The sequence below is a fragment of the Eschrichtius robustus genome, chromosome 1 (assembly GCF_028021215.1).
Source record: "Eschrichtius robustus isolate mEscRob2 chromosome 1, mEscRob2.pri, whole genome shotgun sequence".
Taxonomy (NCBI): Eukaryota; Metazoa; Chordata; class Mammalia; order Artiodactyla; family Eschrichtiidae; genus Eschrichtius; species Eschrichtius robustus.
The window spans coordinates 5,360,036-5,377,879 of record NC_090824.1 but is presented as its reverse complement, the minus strand read 5'-3'; the positions used below and the strand labels follow the sequence as shown (position 1 = coordinate 5,377,879).

Genomic DNA, 17,844 nt, shown 5'->3' with positions numbered 1-17,844 from the left:
CTTGGTTTTTCATCTGTCATATCTGTTAATTCCATTTAGTGAATTTTTTATTGTTATAAATTATATTTTTCAGTTCTTGAATTTCCATTCAGTTCATTTTTCATTTCTATCTTTCTGCCGATACGTCCCACTTCTCTCTGAAATTTTCATTCATTGAAAAAAATACTCATTTTACATATAGAGGATAGTCCTGATAGCCATTTTAAATTCCTTATCTGTTAGTTCCAATGTTTTGTTCATTTTGGAGTTGGACTCAATTTATCTTCTTTTCTCTTCAGAATGTGTTCTGTTTCTTGATTCTTAGTGTGTTACTGATTTTGGATTATATCCTGGACATTATGAATGTTAAGTTATGGAGATTCTGTATTCTATTATTTTTTCTCTGACAAGTATTGTTTCTTTGTTTCAGTGGGTACCTTAATTGGTTGGGCTTGAACTGCAGGCTCTGCTTCGAGTCTCTTCTGTGCCTGTGTGATTCACAGGTCAGTCAGAGATATAAAGAGATAGAGTTTGGGGAATCCCCTCTCTAGTTTTTTTTTTTCCTTCTGGGATTTCCCCACTCTTTTTAGTGTTCATTGTTTTCAGACTTCACTTTTTTATTTTTTAAGGACAAAAAGGCAACAGGATTTTCTGAGTGTGTCCTCACCCCCATTGTATACAACACTTAGCCCTGGGCTCAAAGCCATGAAAAAGGGAGTTTACTTGTATAGTTCCCCATCTGCCTTCTACCAAGTGAATGCAAACTCCCACCAGAGTCTATATGCTTGTGTCCACGCTCCAGTACTTCTGCTGTTATTTGTATAATTTCCAGGCTTAACAATTACTTTCTGCAGGGGGTGCTGTCCAGTAGGGGTTTCTCATACCCGGAAGCAGAAGAGACTCCATGATGCTTACATGTTAGTTGGGAGGCATAGACAGGAAGCAAACAAGCAAGATGATTCTAGGTCATAGTGATGCTATGAAAGAAAGAAATAAGGTGGACGTGACTGAAAGGAACAACTTAAAGGAAGGTTATTAGCAAGGTTCTCTGAAAAACTCCCATTTGAGTTGAGACCAAAAGAACAGAACTTGGTCATGAAAATATCTGGTTGAGAAATGCTTCTGGCAAAGGCAAAAGCAGATACCAAATCCCTAAAGTAGGCGAAAAAGGGCAGTTTGGCTGGAGCATGGGAAGAGAAGAGAAGAAGGGTGTAAAATGAGGTTGGAGAGGTAAGGAAGATCATGAAGGGCCCTGGTAGACCGTGGTAAGGAACTGGGAGTTAGTACCTCTAGATAAGAAACTATGATCACTCTAGCTGTAAGGGTGTGCTTACCAAACAGATTTGACCACTCCTGTTGTTTTGTCAGAATAGCCAATCCTTAAGAATCTTGACTGGAAGATAGTATGACCCTGTGATTATCTGCACAACCTGTCAGCATCATTGGAACAAAAGCTAGAAGACCATGCAGTCAATTTCTGCCATGTGTGGGAAGTTGTAGTAGATGTATTCTAATATCCACTCTAGTTCTGAGGTTCTCTGATATCACGGAAAAGAAAATGGCCTGAATCTAGAAAAATATCATGACAATTAAAACCACAGTTTAAAAAAAAAATGAAAAGCACAAACCTAGAGAATGAAAAGGCGGTAGCAGAATGAAGCAGTGCAGTTCTTCTTAATTTTAAAAGATTTCACACGGGGACTTCCCTAGTGGCTCAGTGGTTAAGAATCCGCCTGCCAATGCAGGGGACACAGGTTCGAGCCCTGGTCTGGGAGGATCCCACATGCCGCGGAGCAACTAAGCCCATGCACCACAACTACTGAGCCTGCACTCTAGAGCCCGCGAGCCACACTACTGAAGCCCGCACGCCTAGAGCCCATGTTCCGAAACAAGAGAAGCCCGCACACAGCAATGAAGAGTAGCCCCTGCTCGTCGCAACTAGAGAAAGCCCACGCACAGCAATGAAGACCCAACGCAGCCAAAATATAAATAAATAAATAATTTAAAAAAAAAAAGATTTTGCACGAGTTCTGCCTACAAGCAGTGGTCTCCAGCTTTTAAATATTGTTGTGTTACATAATAGCAACGTGTTGGTGTATGTTTCTTAGTCTGGTTTCTCTGGGGAGCAGCTGAGACTCATTTGCCCCTTTCCCTCGGTCTAGATGACAGCGCTTCTGCCGCCAGTAGCATGGAGGTGACAGACCGCATCGCCTCCCTGGAGCAGAAAGTCCAGATGCAGGAAGACGACATCCAGCTGCTCAAGTCGGCTCTGGCCGATGTGGTTCGGCGGCTGAACATCACCGAGGAGCAGCAGGCCGTGCTCAACAGGAAAGGACCTACCAAAGGTGGGCATTCGAGACTCATGGGAATCGGGCTCGTGGCACATTCTTTTTTTTTTTCTTTCATTCTAAGTATCCTTATTTGTTAATTTGATTGAAGTATAGTTGATTTAGTGTTGTGTTAGTTTCAGGTGTACAGCAAAGTGATTCAGTTGTACATACCTATGTATCTATTTCTTTCAGATTCTTTCCCCTTATAGGTTATTATAAAATATTGAATATAGTTCCCTGTGCTATACAGTAGGTCCTTGTTGGTTATCTGTTTTATATACAGTAGTGAGTCTATGTTAATTCCAACCTCCTAATTTATCCCTCCCACTCCTTTCCCCTTCGGTAACCATAAGTTTGTTTTCTGTGTCTGTGGGTCTATTTCTGTTTTGTAAATAAGTTCATTTGTATCATTTTTTTTTTTAGATTCCACATAGCAGTGATATCATATGATATTTGTCCTTGTTTGGCTTACTTCACTTAGTATGATAATCTCTAGGTTCATCCATATTGCTGAAAATGGCATTATTTCATTCTTTTTTTATGACTGAGTAGTATTCCGTTTATATATATACCACATCTTCTTTATCCACTCCTCTGTCGATGGACACTTAGGTTGCTTGCACGTCTTGGCTATTGTAAATAGTGCTGCAGTGAACATAGAGGTGCACGTATCTTTTCAAATTAAGGTTTTCTCTGGATATATGCCCAGGAGTGGAATTGATGGATCATATGGTAGCTCATTGCAGATTCTTGCTCCAGCAAATATGTTGCTCTCTTCATATTGACAGAAAACCCAAGCTTAGAAAAACAGTGAAGCAGCCTTAGGATTGTTGAAATCATCACACAAAGTGTGACAGTATTTTTTGGCTGGACGTTGGTGAATTGTAGCCCAGCGGTGCACAGTTGTAGGTGACCAGTAAATGCTGGTTGAGTCAAGGAAGGAATGTCCACAGTGGACCAGAGAACAGTCATTTATGCAGACTCTCTGGGATAGAGAGAGCTTGCAAAACAAAACCGAAAACCAAAGCAAACACGATTCTTTGGGCCCCTGTGGAGGCTGTTTCACCTAGAAACTTTTGGTGACTCTCATCTCTTTCTCTGTCCTCAGTTTAAAGATTTTTATTTTATTTATTTAGTTTTTTGGCTGCATTGGGTCTTCGTTGAGGTGCGCGGGCTTCTCATTGCGGTGGCTTCTCTTGTTGTGGAGCACGGGCTCTAGGCATGTGGGTTTCAGTAGTTGTGGCACACGGGCTCAGTAGTTGTGGCTCGCGGGCTCTAGAGCGCAGGCTCAGTAGTTGTGGCGCACAGGCTCAGTTGCTCCACGGCATGTGGGATCTTCCCGGACCAGGGCTCGAACCTGTGTCCCCTGCATTGGCAGGCGGATTCCCAACCACTGTACCACCAGGGAAGCCTGTCCTCAGTTTACACTGTTGTCCAGTTCAGCACAGCAAACACTTACTTGATCACATGCCACACTTGAAGCTCTGAGTTGAGGACTGGGACCCAGAGGCGGGCAGGCCCCTCCCTGATTTGCTCAGAACCCTGAAGCTCATCGCCAACTTTCCCTCCGCCTTCTAGCGAGTAAGCTCATTTGGGGCAAAGCCTCCTGGTTTTTTAAAATCCCTTTTTCTTTTGTCCAGAAGAACATAGCCTACAACAGAATTCTATACCTATAAATAGTGGACTTCTGGCACATTTAAATCACCATTTCATTTCCCAGTGGTGCCTGGGAACAAAACAAAAAGCAATATTTGTGCTTTAAATAACTTTGTAGTGACCCTCTTCTTACAATTTTGGAAATAAAACGCCTCGTAAAAGCTTCTCTCCTCCTAGTTAGTACCCTGGCGTCTGCTTTCAACCAATATGCATTGCTCGTCTTTTGCCAGAACGGGTTTTCCTCATGGCTAACTCTACAAAACAGAATTCATCTTGGCTGTAAAATTCCTTTAGTTAAAACATTTTGAGTCTGCGGCATGTAAATGTCCCCTTAAAATTAACTTTCTTATTTTGTTTGGATTTAACAAATTATTTCACAGTTACCAGCTTTTCCTTGGAGTCAAGAGAGGGTACTGTCTTGATGTTGCATATGTTAGTTTTTTCTCTGGTCTTGGATACATTTTCACACGTTTATGGAAAGAAATCTATTTCCTTGTCCTTCAGGATAATTATCACCAGCTCCATGTGAGATACACACACTGGGCGATGTCTACATTTTGAATAATCTTTTTAAATAATCTTTTTCTCCTAAGTTACAAAGCAATTAGGGTATTTTAAATAGAAACCAGGTTATTCTAGGTATTCTTGACCCACTCGGCTTTCCAAAAATAAATCTGATGACTACCGTATCCTAAAGGGTACATTTGAAGTCGTTGCTTTATATACAACTTCAGGCTTCTAAAACTTCTATTTTTAGAAAAGGAGGGGGAAAAATAATACAAGGGGCCTGCCCAGGAATTTTATTTTCTTGCTTAAGAGTACAGTTTGAATTTTGGAAACTTTTAACTTTTTTTCATAGTTAGATCTGATGTTTCTTTTTAACATTATTTTCAAAAGTGAAAATAAACCAGAGTACGAGAGCCAAAGTCACACCAAGAAACAGAAAAAAGACTGTAAGAAAGCTGGTGAGCGGCACGCCCTGAATTCAGTGGGCTGTGGGTGCAGTTACAGGGTGGTGGGAGGAGAGGCGAGAAGGAGGAGTGATTCCATAAGAAGCCCTGGGTCACTGCTTCTCTTTCAGAGAGTGCCGTGTTGGCACGGTAGGTACACCTCTATCTGGACAGCTGGCACTCCATAGCCGTGGCTTAGTTAGGGGATATTTAGACAAGACGGCTTTGAGACAAACCTCCTTTGGTTCTTAGAAGGCCACATTATTATTATCATTTGCCATTCTTTGGGCTTGCCATCCTAATACAGGCTTGAAGTAGCCTGGACACGTGGCATTCTAATTTTTAAATATTAAATGATTTTTTCCCCCAAGGTTAATTGTCAGAAGCTTAGGGCTCAGTGTTTTGAGCTGCTGGTGCACATCTTTGTGCCGCTTGCCCAGCGACAGGGACGGCTGTGCCACAGAGAAACAGGCTGCCTTGGAAGGCAGTGAGCATCTGTGTGGGTCAGCCTAAAGGAAGTGCATGGTGAGCACAACATCCCCTCTGCCGCCGTCCTGAACCGTCAGACCGCCGTGTCCACTCTCTGGCCTTAGTAATTGCCTGGGAGACCACGGATAATAACGCTTATCCTTTTCACGATGGTACTTCACTTATTTGAAGAAAGGTGTCCTGACATCTAAACTCTGACTTACTTTATCATCATTCTTCACATGACTTAACTAGTACACCAATGAGAACTGCAGTCTCATGAAGATAATTCACTAACAGATCAAGTTCAAGGCCTCCTGAAACAGAGGAAAGATTGTGGCCAACCCTGTAAAATACGAGGCCTGTGGACACACAGTTTATAGAGAGAGAGTTATGTCTCAGACTCTACTTTTTCTTGGTAACCTTTTTCTGTCCCCGGGATTGGATTTTTGTGCTAATTTTCCACCTCTTTTTAACCCAGTGATACTGCCCTGGGTTTTAGGATTCCTATTCTCCTTTTCCTTTGCTTTTGTTATTTAAAAAGAAAGACATGTGAAGAACTTGTTGCCTTGTCATGCATCTCGACTGTAGAGAACCTCAGCCTGCAAAGTTTGCTTTGTTCAGGTGGGATTTACTTTCAGATAGGAAGATTCAGGCTGTTTTAATTATACTGAGCTTGGGCTACCATACAGTGGAGAAAAGAGAATCAAATAGTTTCTGGAGGCCTGTATTCTTAAAATTCTTGCTGATATTAAAGTTTTTCCAGTATTGTGGTTGGACTGGGGGCACAGAATGCAATGAACAGACACCATTATATTGCTATTCTGAGTGTAAATACAGAAAAACATGTGATGAAGTAGGGAGTTCCTTGCAGAATTACGTATATTGGAGAAAAATTGTGTAGGAAACAGTTGAGCAAAAGCAAGCAATAGGGGCATGGCCAGAAAACTGTGGATCCTCGTATGATGGAAAGCCATGTAATCTTTAAAAATGTTTGTGTTCTCGGTAACAACAGGAAAGATGCTTGTGTATTATATTAAAAGGCAGAATCAGGATATAAAACTGGATATGTTGTATTTTTCAACTAAATAGACAAAATCTATGCAAAGAAGAATGGAGAGAAGTATACCAAGAGTTATCTTTCTTTTTTTCTGAGTGGGAGGATGATGATTTTTTTTCTTTTTTTATACTTTTACTTCGTTTCTAAATGTACTTTGGTGTGTATTCTTTAATAAGCAGAAGGAATTTGTGTTTTAAAAGTGACTCCTTTCTTACCACTGAAGCTGATCTTCACTGCACCAAGGTCAATAGCAGAGCTCAGAGCAAATGTCCGGAGGCTGGAGCGTGCTCACGTGTGTTCTCAAGAAGACAAGGAGGGACTTCCCTGGTGGCGCAGGGGTTAAGAATCTGCCTGGCAATGCAGGGGACACGGGTTCGATCCCTGGTCTGGGAAGATCCCACATGCCGCGGAGCAACTAAGCCCGTGTGCCACAACTACTGAGCCTGTGCTCTAGAGCCCACAAGCCACAACTACTGAGCCTGCGTGCCATGACTACTGAAGAGCCCATGCTCCGCAACAAGAGAAGCCACCGCAATGAGAAGCCCGCGCACTGCAACGAAGAGTAGCCCCCATTCGCCACAGCTAGAGAAAGCCCGCGCGCAGCAATGAAGACCCAATGCAGCCAAAACTAAATAAAATAAAATAAATAAATTTTTAAAATAAAAGAAGAGAAGGAATCATGGTTTGGAGTTAAATTCATAATAGATCCATTGTAGACATGCACGACTAATTTCCATTTCAGTGCTAGGGGAGTGTTACAGGATTTCAATGTAAAATGTAGGTTAAAATATTGTCATTGTCCCATGTATGTGGGGATGGTCTGCTTCACTATGCATTAACCAGCAAGAGTTCCTGTTTCTCATTTTCGATTTTGCTTGGGACTTCAGACTGTCTTTGGCAGCTTGCCTTTTAAAAAACTTGAATGCACCTTTTGCAAACTTTTCTGTTCTTTATATTAATAACCCCATTAATTAACAGATCGGAGAGTGAATAAATATAAGCAAAAACCTTCAGCTGGAGATGCTGACAAGCAAGACAGTCCTGTTGTTCCAGGACATCAAAATCTGGTCTCACAATTTAGTCTCTGCAACTGGTGTTGAAAGCTGACTGCAGGTTGTCTTTAAGTAGCCTCTGCTACATTAACACTTAACCGTGATAGTCATAATAATTCTTGTAGCTACCATTTATTAATTGGGTGGGTACAGGCCTTTGCAATAGATATTTTGGATGCATTAGCTCATTTCACCGCTCCACAACCCTTTGAGGTAGGTATTACTGTGCCCATTTTACAGATGAGAAAGCAGCCTCTAGGAGATGGAATAATTTGCCCCAGGTTACACAGCTGGTTAGGGAAAATCTGGGACTAGACCATAAGGCCTGGCTGAACATACGTTCTTTCTGCCATCTGTGTTGCTTGGCTATGCATATCCCCCTTAGCAGTATTATTTAAATTAGCATTATTCAAATCAAACCAAATATTTAAGAAATGAATAAGTATATGACTTGAAATGAGAGTTCTTTTTTCAAGGTTTAATTTGATTTGCAAAGTGTCCCAAATACAACAAATCATATTCAGCATATAATTGTGTAAAATATTGTATCATAGTCCTTTCACAAATTTTATTAGCTAGGTGCAACTAACAAATGAAAAAATTTTAAGTTCTTTGCAGTGAATGAAATTAATGAATATTTAACTTAGTTCTTTATCCCGGTTAACCAAATTAGCAATTTTTCCCTCTCTCGTCTACTGTGCTTTCTCCTTATCTTTCTCCTTACAAATTGCTTAATTGCAGAAAGTAACTTGTGCTTTCTTTTAGACAGAACATGCTATAGTTTCTTCCATTTTCCTCTTTAATTGCCTTCCCCAGTTTAAATAGGTGTTCGTTAGTGATTTGTAGAAAAGGCTTGGTAGATATGTTCAGTTTTTCAGAGACTGAGAAAGATTGTTTTTAAACTTTGTATTATGAAAATGTTGAAATGCATATAAAAGTAGAAAAAAGTGGGCATGTGCCACTCCCTATGGGTGGTCTTTTGTTTTACAAATAATTGGCCTTGTGTGTATGGCATTTTTTATTTTTGCCAGTATATCTTTAGGATAGGTTCCTGGAAGTGGGATTGCTGGATCCAAGGATAAATGCATCTGTAATATTGCTAGGTATTAGTGACGGGAACCTTCCCCAGCACATAAGTAATTATCTACTTTGTCTGACAATTTAGCAAAAGCAAGTTGCCTTCTCCAATTCCAAATATAGACATCTTTTCAATTTCGAAGTAGATAATTAGGAATTCTGGGTTCATAATGGTCAGGTGTGTTAAACTTTGAATTTCTACACATAATCACATACATGGTCATGCTTTGCATAATTAAATTTATTGTGAAACCTAATGGAAAGTTTTACTTATCAAATATTGCATACTGAGTTATTAATGTGATGTAAGTTAAAAGGATTTCTTCATCTTTAGATTATGACAGTATCATAATAATAAGCATTAGTAGATTTGACTACCTATACTTGAATTTCTATATTCACATCAACTGTAGTTTTGGAAATATATTGCCGCAGGTAGTACTTCATGGAAGTCTGAGTATTCCAATCCCCCTGTTTAGAAAGATGAAACCTTTTTATTTCAGGCATACTTGTGAATGCTTTAGACCTGAGATTCTGAATACCTTTGTTAGAGATTTTTTTTTTTAAGATTTTTTTTGATGTGGACCATTTTTAAAGTCTTTATTGAATTTGTTACAATATTGCTTCTGTTTTATGTTTTTTGGGTTTTTTTGGCCACGAGGCAGGTGGGATCTCAGCTCCCTGACCAGGGATCGAATCCACACCCCCTGCATTGGAAGGCGAAGTCTTAACCACTGGACTGCCAGGGATGTCCCATGTTAGAGATTTTCAGTTCCCACACTCTGGAGTCATTTTTCAGGGATGTTAACTCAAGGTAGTTTATGGGGACCTTATACTAAATAGTACGCACGGTAACAGGACACTGGGGGCCATGAACACTGTGCATGTGACTGCATCTGTCCCTCTGACGAGGCCTGTCCGCTTCAGTGGCCCCTCTCCTTCACTTCTGGTGGGTTGGTGGGTCTAAGGGAACTTACGCAGTGTGAAAAGTCCCACAGAAACTCGAGTGTTTCTCTCCTGGACACTCTTCTCACATGAATTAGGGTCCTAGATTTCAGAGCAGGAAGAGCCACCCTTAGAGCACTTATAGACTGAAGTCTTTCCTTTATGGATCAGGGAAGTGGGGCCCAGAGGGTCTTGTCTGCAGTCACACTGCCAGTCGAGGACACACTGGAATTCGCACCCTGGCCCCCGACTCCTAGACCTGAGCTCCTTCTGCACTCTCCTCCCCCCTCTCACTTTGCCTGGGCACAAGGAGGAAAGCAACTGTTTTGGGGCTGAGAACTGTCTGGGGTCTTCCTCGACCCCTCCGTGTGTGTGCAGGATGCAGTGGGGACACTCACTGGACCTGATTCTGCCTCAGGCACCTTTGCTCATAACTGAAATCCTGCATTTAATTCTTCTCACATTGTATTCAAGATACGACATTGCATTCAAGATATGACATTGCATTCAAGATATGACATTGCATCCCGGTGTCCAAAACAGAGCATTTCATCATCTGGGCGTGGCCGTGGGATAATAGCTACCACCTTTTACGTGCTGCTACGTGCAGGGCACTATGCAGCTTGCCACTCCTCATTCCAGACCTTCACAGCAGCCCTGCAAGGTGGGCACTCTTATCCTATTTTACAAAGAAGCCGAGGCTTGGAAAGGTGACTTGTCCAAGGCTACGTAATAAAGCCGAGTTGAGAATGAGTCGGTCCTAACTCAAGACTCTTTGCCCTTTATTCCTCTGTGCTCCTCCAACCATCCCGATATCCCTTCCAATGAATGCATTCTAAACAAATATCATGTATCACTCATTCTCCTTTTATTTTGAGAAATTCTCCTTTCAGTGCTATGTATCTATGTTCGGCCCCTAAGAACAATTAAAATAATTATTTTTTAAAAACCTGTTATGAACTGGAAGAATGTCTCATATCTTGGTGTCATCTCAAAGCCAGGGATCCAATTATCTTAGCACCTGATGAGCAGGAAATTGTGTCTGAACCTTCCCTGGTGCTGTTTCTCTTCTGCAGTTTCTGAGATCACTTGTCTGAAAAGTGACTCATTATGGCTGTTCTCGTGTCCTGCTGTCCTCATGATCCAAGCTAGTACCTGTTCAGAGTGGACATTAGGAGACACTGTTTTCTTCCAGAACTTTTCTTTATGGTGGCAACATTTTTTCCTTGAGTGGCTAATCATGTTTAGATACGGAAACATGAAAGAGACCTGACGTGATGTCGTGTGCAAAATAGGTATTTAGCAAGCATAGTGGTGTAGTCATGATGCTATTTAAGAAGTCAGTGGTGACAAAAAGCCAAGGATATTATCAAGATAAGGATGTAGTGATGATTGGATCTTGCCAAAATGAGAACCTTTCCAACTTCTTGTCACTCCAAGAGTGGCCGCCATCCCCCCCTCCCTCCTTCTCCCCCTCCTCCTCTCCATATCCACTATTTTTCTTTTATGATTTCTCATTACAACTTTAACAATTCTGTTTGCTTTTGATGCTACTCTGTTATAGTTTAATGTGTAAGGTTTATTATGCCCTCTGAGAAGGCCCGTTGCCTGCAATTGATGTTCTTTCTACGGGCTTTAAAAAAATCCCATTTCCTTTTTGGGGAGAAGGACAATATTAGATTATTATGAGACTGAATTTTGAAATTATGACTCAAGGAAAAATAAAAAACAGTGACTCAGACGGACTTCCCTGGGGGTCCAGTGGTTGAGACCCCGTGCTTCCACTGCAGGGGGTGAGGGTTTGATCCCTAGTCGGGGAACTAGGATCCCGCATGCCGTGTGGCACGGCCAAAAAATTAAAAAATAAAATTAAAAAAAAAAACAACAGTGACTCAGAAATGGCAACACAATGCCTTTTCTTGAAAGTGGGGTCTTTGTTCTCGAAATTTAGTCTGATCAACAAGTGCATGTTGAACACCGTCTGTGTCAACATTACAGGGGCTGCTGCCTTCATGGAGCCCCCGGGCAATGGAGTGGGCAGGAATAAACAATGTGAGGACAGCGGCAAAGCAGGGACCAGGGGAGCCCAGGAGGCTCGCCCAGCCTGGTTGGGTGGGCATGTAAGTGGGTGAGGCAGGTCCTGGCCCAGGTGCCGGAGAGGAGCTGGGGGCCAGGCGTCTTCCATCAGCCCCTCCAGGCCCTTTCCTTTACCCTCCTCCAGCCAGCTCTCTGCCCCGGGAGCTGAGCTGTATGGACCACACCGACCAGCCCCACGCTCTCCGCTCCGGTGAGGTTTGAGCAGGGAGATCCCCAGCTGGGGAGCGGAAGGAGGGAGAGTGAGGTCAGAGGATCTACCCCCCGACTGCTGCCACACGGGGCCCCTCGGGTTGGCTGTGTCCCCACCCCCTGGATGTAGCTGCTCCCGCAGCAGCGTCTCTCCTCTTAGGGTCTGGTGACCTACCTCCCCTTGGCCCTGCAGGCATGGGATTAGCTATAGCTGTGCTGCTCTCAGCCTAGGAGACGGGGCAGTAAGCCTGGGGCTCGGTGTGGAGTCCAGGCCACTCCCCAAGCACACGGAGAAGGATCTAGGTGATGCCCCCTCCCAGCACGATGTCTGCACCCACTCTAACTGGGGAAGTAAGGCTAGCCCGCCTGAAACAACAGCCCGCAATCAGGCACTCAGCTGTGAGCTACAGACTGACGTGTGACAGAAGATCAGAGCGGGGCAACCAGGGAGGCCTGGGCTAACGAGGAGAGGCCCTTCGAAGCTGGAGGATGGCACAGACAGGTGGTTCCCAAAGTGTGATCCCTGGAACAGCAGCGGCAGCAACCTGGAAACTGGTTAGAAATGCAGAGTCTCAGGCTCTGCCCCAGACCTCCTGAATCTGGGGATGGGGCCCAGCGATCTGGATTTTTTACCTCCAGGGGATTCTTCTCCACAGAAACAAGCTAAGGAGGTGGGAATGAGGCCGGATTTGCTTGTTGGGGGGTGGGGGGGGGTGGATATCGGAGCACCTGGGTGCGTGGTGGGAAAAAGAAAATCGGTGGAGAGAATGAGCTCTGATCACTGAGGTTGTAAAAGAGCAGGATGGTAGCGAGTGGCCTGGAGGCACAGGGGCTTGGGAGTCGGGGGACGTTGTTCTCTTCCCTCCCTCCTCTAGGCCCGGGTGTGAAATGCAGCTGGACCAGTCGTGTTGTCCCCGCTGGACAAGATAACGCATTTCAAGTTGTTAGCACTCTGCCTGGCGCCGGGCACTCGGAGCTGCCATCATTGTTTCAGCGTTTGCACTTTGGTGGGTTCTGATGACCTGTCACGTGGTGTAGCGGGCTGTCAGGAGCCGTTGGCGACCATGGATGAGGGATGTTTTTAAGGAGATTGGCCTGAACAGAACCGGCTGAGTGCACTGGGAGACCAGGCCTCGGTTCTAGGAGCTGTGCTGGGGGAGCCACTGCAGAGATGGTAACAGTGGAATGAAAGACGCCCAGCAAGCTGATATGCGTACTGTAGTCACTCCCTAGGGCCTCTGTTGTGAATTAGTACAAACAGAAATTGATTCCCTCACAGTTCTGGAGACCAGATGTCTGAAGTCAGTGCCACTGGGCTGAAATCAGGGTGCTGGCAACATTGTCCCTCCTGGAGGCTCTGAGGGAGAAACTGGTCCATGCCTGTTGCCGGGCTTCGTGGCTGCTGTCTGTCCTTGGCTAGAGGACGTGCCACTCCAGTCTCTTGCCTCTGTCCTTACGTGGCGAGCTCTCCTCCTTATGCATCTTCACCTGGGCCTCTTTTTTCCCCTAAATTTATCTTATTGAAGTATAGTTGATTTACAATGTTGTGTTAATTTCTGCTGTACAGCAAAGTGATTCAGTTATTCATATACATGCATTCTTTTTTTTTTTTTTTGTATTACTAGTCTTTTTTTTTTAACATCTTTATTGGAGTATAATTGCTTTACATTGTTGTGTGAGTTGCTGCTGTATAACGAAGTGAATCAGCTATACGTATACATATATCCCCATATCCCCTCCCTCTTGCATCTCCCTCCCACCCTCCCCGTGCCATCCCTCTAGGTGGTCACAAAGCACCGAGCTGATCTCCCTGTGCTATGCTGCTGCTTCCCACTAGCTATCTATTTTACATTTGGTAGTGTATATATGTCAATGCCATTCTTTTTCATACTCTTTTCTGTATGGTTTAACACAAGATATTGAATATAGTTCACTGTGCTATACAGTGGGGCCTTGTTTATCCATTCTATATATAATAGTTTGCACCTGCTACTCCCAAACTCCCAATCCATCCCTCCCCCACCCCTCCTTCCCTTGGCAAACACAAGTCTCTTCTCTATGTCTGTGAGTCTGTTTCTGTTTCGTAGATAAGTTTATTTGTGTCATATTTTAGATTCCTCATATAAGTCTAATCATATGGTATTTGTCTCTCTCTGTCTGACTTACTTCACTTAGTATGATCATCTCTAGTTCCATCCATGTTGCTGCAAATGGCATTATTTCATTCTTTTTTATGGCTGAGTAGTATTCCATTATGTGTACATATATACACATGGGCTTCTTAAAAGGACACGAGTCATTGGATTCAGGGCCCACCCAAATCCAGTATGACCTCATCTTAACCAATTACATCTTCAAAGACACTGTCTCCTAATAAGGTCACATTCTGAGGTTCTGGGTGGACGTGAATTTCGGGAAGACACTAACACAGTACATGTATTTAAAAAAAAAAAAACAGAATGGAGACTGAAATGGTAGGTGAAGTAGAAAGAGGAGATAGAGATGAGGTGAGGATGGCATTTCTTTTTTTTTTTTTTAATTTTTATTTATTTATTTATTTATTTATTTATGGCTGTGTTGTGTCTTCATTTCTGTGCGAGGGCTTTCTCTAGTTGCGGCAAGCGGGGGCCACTCTTCATCGCGGTGCGCGGGCCTCTCACTATCGCGGCCTCTCTTGTTGCGGAGCACAGGCTCCAGACGCGCAGGCTCAGTAGTTGTGGCACACGGACCCAGCTGCTCCGCGGCATGTGGGATCTTCCCAGACCAGGGCTCGAACCCGTGTCCCCTGCATTGGCAGACAGATTCTCAACCACTGCGCCACCAGGGAAGCCCAAGATGGCATTTCTTCCTACTTGGGAAGGGTTCTGTCCCGGCAGAGAGTGGACATCAGCACGGGGAGCAGATTGTGTGTGTTAGGAAAGATTCAGGATCTCTGTTTCGGAACTGTGGTATTTTCACTGTGGAATATTAGCTCTGAGCCCTGGTCTAGGCCCTTGGCTGGAGCAGGTGTTCAGGGAATGAGGAAAGAGAGCGCTTGGAGAGAGTGGAGAAGGGTGTTCTGCTCTGGCTGGAGGGGCCTGACGGTGGCTTTTTAAACTCTCTTTCACAATTAAAAAAAAAAAAAAAAGGTAGTCTGGCCCTCAGCTTTAGGCACTGAAAAGTTTCAATATATTAAAATTTTGACATTCTAGGCAGTTTTGTCACTGGTAGTGTTTTTAAGAGCCTGCACTGAGGTAGATTTAATTCTGGGATGAAGAAAATAAATTCTGCTAGCATTTTAAAATAAAACTTTTAATTTTAGAGTAGTTTTAGATTTACAGAAACGTTGCAAGCAGAGTACAGACCGTTCCCATATCTCCTGCACCCGGTTTCCCCTATTGTTAACACCTTATACCAGCATGGTGTGTCTGTCACAACTAATGGCACGATATTGATACATTATTTTCAGTCAAGGGGCATACTTTATTCAGATTTCCTTAGTTTATCCCTTATGTCCTTTCTTGGTCCCAGGATCCCATTTGGGATTATATTTAGTCATGGTCCCTCCTTAGGCTCCTCTGAACTGACAGTTTCTCAGATTTTCCTCGCTCTTGATGACCTTGACAGTTCTGAGGAGTACTGCTTAGAGAATCCATTGACTGTCCTTCAATTTGGGTTTGTCTGATGTTTTTCTCATGATTAGACCGGGGGTGGGTTTGGCGAGAAAGACCACAGGGGTAAGGTGCCATTCTCATCACATCTACCAAGGATGTGTACTGTGAACATGACTGACCACTGTTGACGTTGACCTTGATCACCTGAGTTGTGTTTGTCAGGTTTCTCCTTCTCGCCACACCTCCGCTCTGCGTGATGTGGAAGGAAGTCACTATGCACGGCCCGCACGGAAGGAGTGCAGAATATACTCCACTATCTCAAGGACAAAGTATCTACGTAAATTATTCAGAATTCTTCTGCCTGGGGATTTGTCCTCCTCATGTATTTATTCCATCATGTATTTATATCAGTGTGAGCCTGTGGATATTTATTTGATAGTTGGGGGTACAATCCAGTACTACTTTATTTATTCTGTTGCTCACGTTATTGTGGCTTTGGCTCTTCCCACTGGCTTCTGGGTCCCTTTGCCACACCCCCATCAGTGTGGGTTTTGTGAGCACTTCCTTACTTTCTGGCACCATAAGATGCTCCAGGCTCATGTTCGGATATTCCCTGTCTCAGCCCTGGATTCAGGTACTTCCCCAAGGAGCCCTGGTTCCTTTTGCTGTAGAATGGTATTAGAAGCCCAGGTTTGGGCCCTGGGTCTCTCAGCAGACAGAGCTGGGAAATAGATGTGTTTATACAACCCGTGTACACAGACTTACCTATAATTACGTCTCTGTGTGTCTCTGTCTCTATGAAGCTAGACATGAGTTCACACTGATGTCTCCTCCTCTTCTCCATTCCACCTGCTTCATTCTAGCCTTCCCCCCTTGCTGGTCTGTAACCTCCCTCTCCAACAGTGAGAAGCCTGGCTCCTACCATATGGCCCTGTGGGAAATAACTTTACCAACTAGAATACAGTGCTTATGTGCAGTTCCTTTTGTAGTCTTCCAGTCTGTGCTCATTACCAGAATTACTTTGTCCGCACCTTTCCTCTCCACCCCCTTCCATGAGGTTACGTTGCATGTTTGTAATGCAGTTAGATTCTTTTGTCACAGTCTGCATTCCGTCATGGGGTTCCCCCATCTCCTTATTGACTATTATTGTATTTGCGCGTATTAAGATTCACTCTTTGTGCTGTAAGGGTCTGTGGGTTTTGACAAATGCATAGCATCACACATCCACCACTACGATATCACACAGAATAGCTTTACCACCCTGAAGAATCTCTGTGCTTCACCTAGTGACACCACCCCCAGTCTCTGGCAACCACTGATCCACTTTCTGTCTCTATAGTTTAACCTTTTGTAGAATTTCATTTTAAATGGAATCGTGCAGTATATAGCCTCTCAGACTGGCTCCTTTCACTTGGCAATATGGATTTAAGACTCAACCATGGTTGTGTGGATTGGTTCATTCCTGTTATCACTGAATCCTATTCCATTGTCTGGATGGACCACAGTTTGTTTATCCATCACCAATTGAAGGACATCTTGGTTGCTTTCAGTTTTCACAGTTATAAATAAAGCTTGCTATAAATATTAAATGAAACTTTTGTGTGGACATAAGTTTTCAAATCATTTGGGTTAATACTTAGTGTAAGCACAATTACTGGATCCTATGGTAAAATTTACAAGCCTCAACTTTGTAAGAAACTGCCAAACTGGCTTCCAAAGTGGCTGTACCATTTTGCATTCCCACCAGCAACGAAGGAGAGTTCCTGTTGCTCTGCATCCTGGCCAGCAGTTGGTATGTTGTCTGTGTTTTGGATTTTAGCCATCCTAATAGGTGTAATAGAGATATCTCATTATTGTTTTAATTTGCATTTCCCTAATGATAAAAGATGTTGAGCATCTTTTCATATGCTTATTTGCCATCTGTATATATTCTTTGGTGAGGTTTCTGTTCAGATCTTTTGCCCATTTTTTTAATTGGGCTCTTCATTTTCTTATTGTCAAATTTTAAGAGTTCTTTTTATATTCTGTATACAAGTCCTTTATCAGATATGTGATTGGCAAATATTTCCCCCAGTCTATAAATTGTCTTTTCATCCTCTTAATGATGTCTTTTACAGAGCAAAAGTTTTGTTGTTGTTGTTGTTTTCATTTTAATGAGGTCCAAGCTATCAATTTTTCCTTTCATGGATGTGCTTTTGGTATTGTATCTAAAAACCCATCACCAAACCCAAGGTCACACAGATTTTTCTCCTATATTTTCATCTAGAAGTTTTATAGTTTTGCATTTTACACATAGGCCAGTGGTCCCTTCTGAGTTAATTTTTGTGTAAGGTCTGAGGTTGGTGTCCGGGTTCATTGTTTCAGCACCATTGTTGAAAAGCTCCGTTGTCTTTGCACCTTTGTCGATTCTGCTAGCATTTGAAATGGACGTCCTTTTTCTTTCTACGT

At 43.2% G+C, this 17,844-nt stretch overlaps 1 protein-coding gene across 4 annotated transcripts in view; it reads left to right on the top strand.

Annotated features, from left to right (window-relative positions):
- The window catches only part of EML1 (EMAP like 1), a 145,360-nt gene that overhangs the window by 59,859 nt on the left and 67,657 nt on the right, over positions 1-17,844 (top strand). For 3 of the 4 annotated variants that reach the window (XM_068540703.1, XM_068540693.1, XM_068540712.1), the window contains exon 2: positions 2,142-2,324. The exons of the other annotated variant lie outside the window; for it this stretch is intronic. In XM_068540703.1, coding sequence (XP_068396804.1) covers positions 2,142-2,324 — 183 coding nt within the window. The remainder of the gene's footprint in view (positions 1-2,141; positions 2,325-17,844) is intronic. 4 annotated transcript variants of the gene reach the window in all.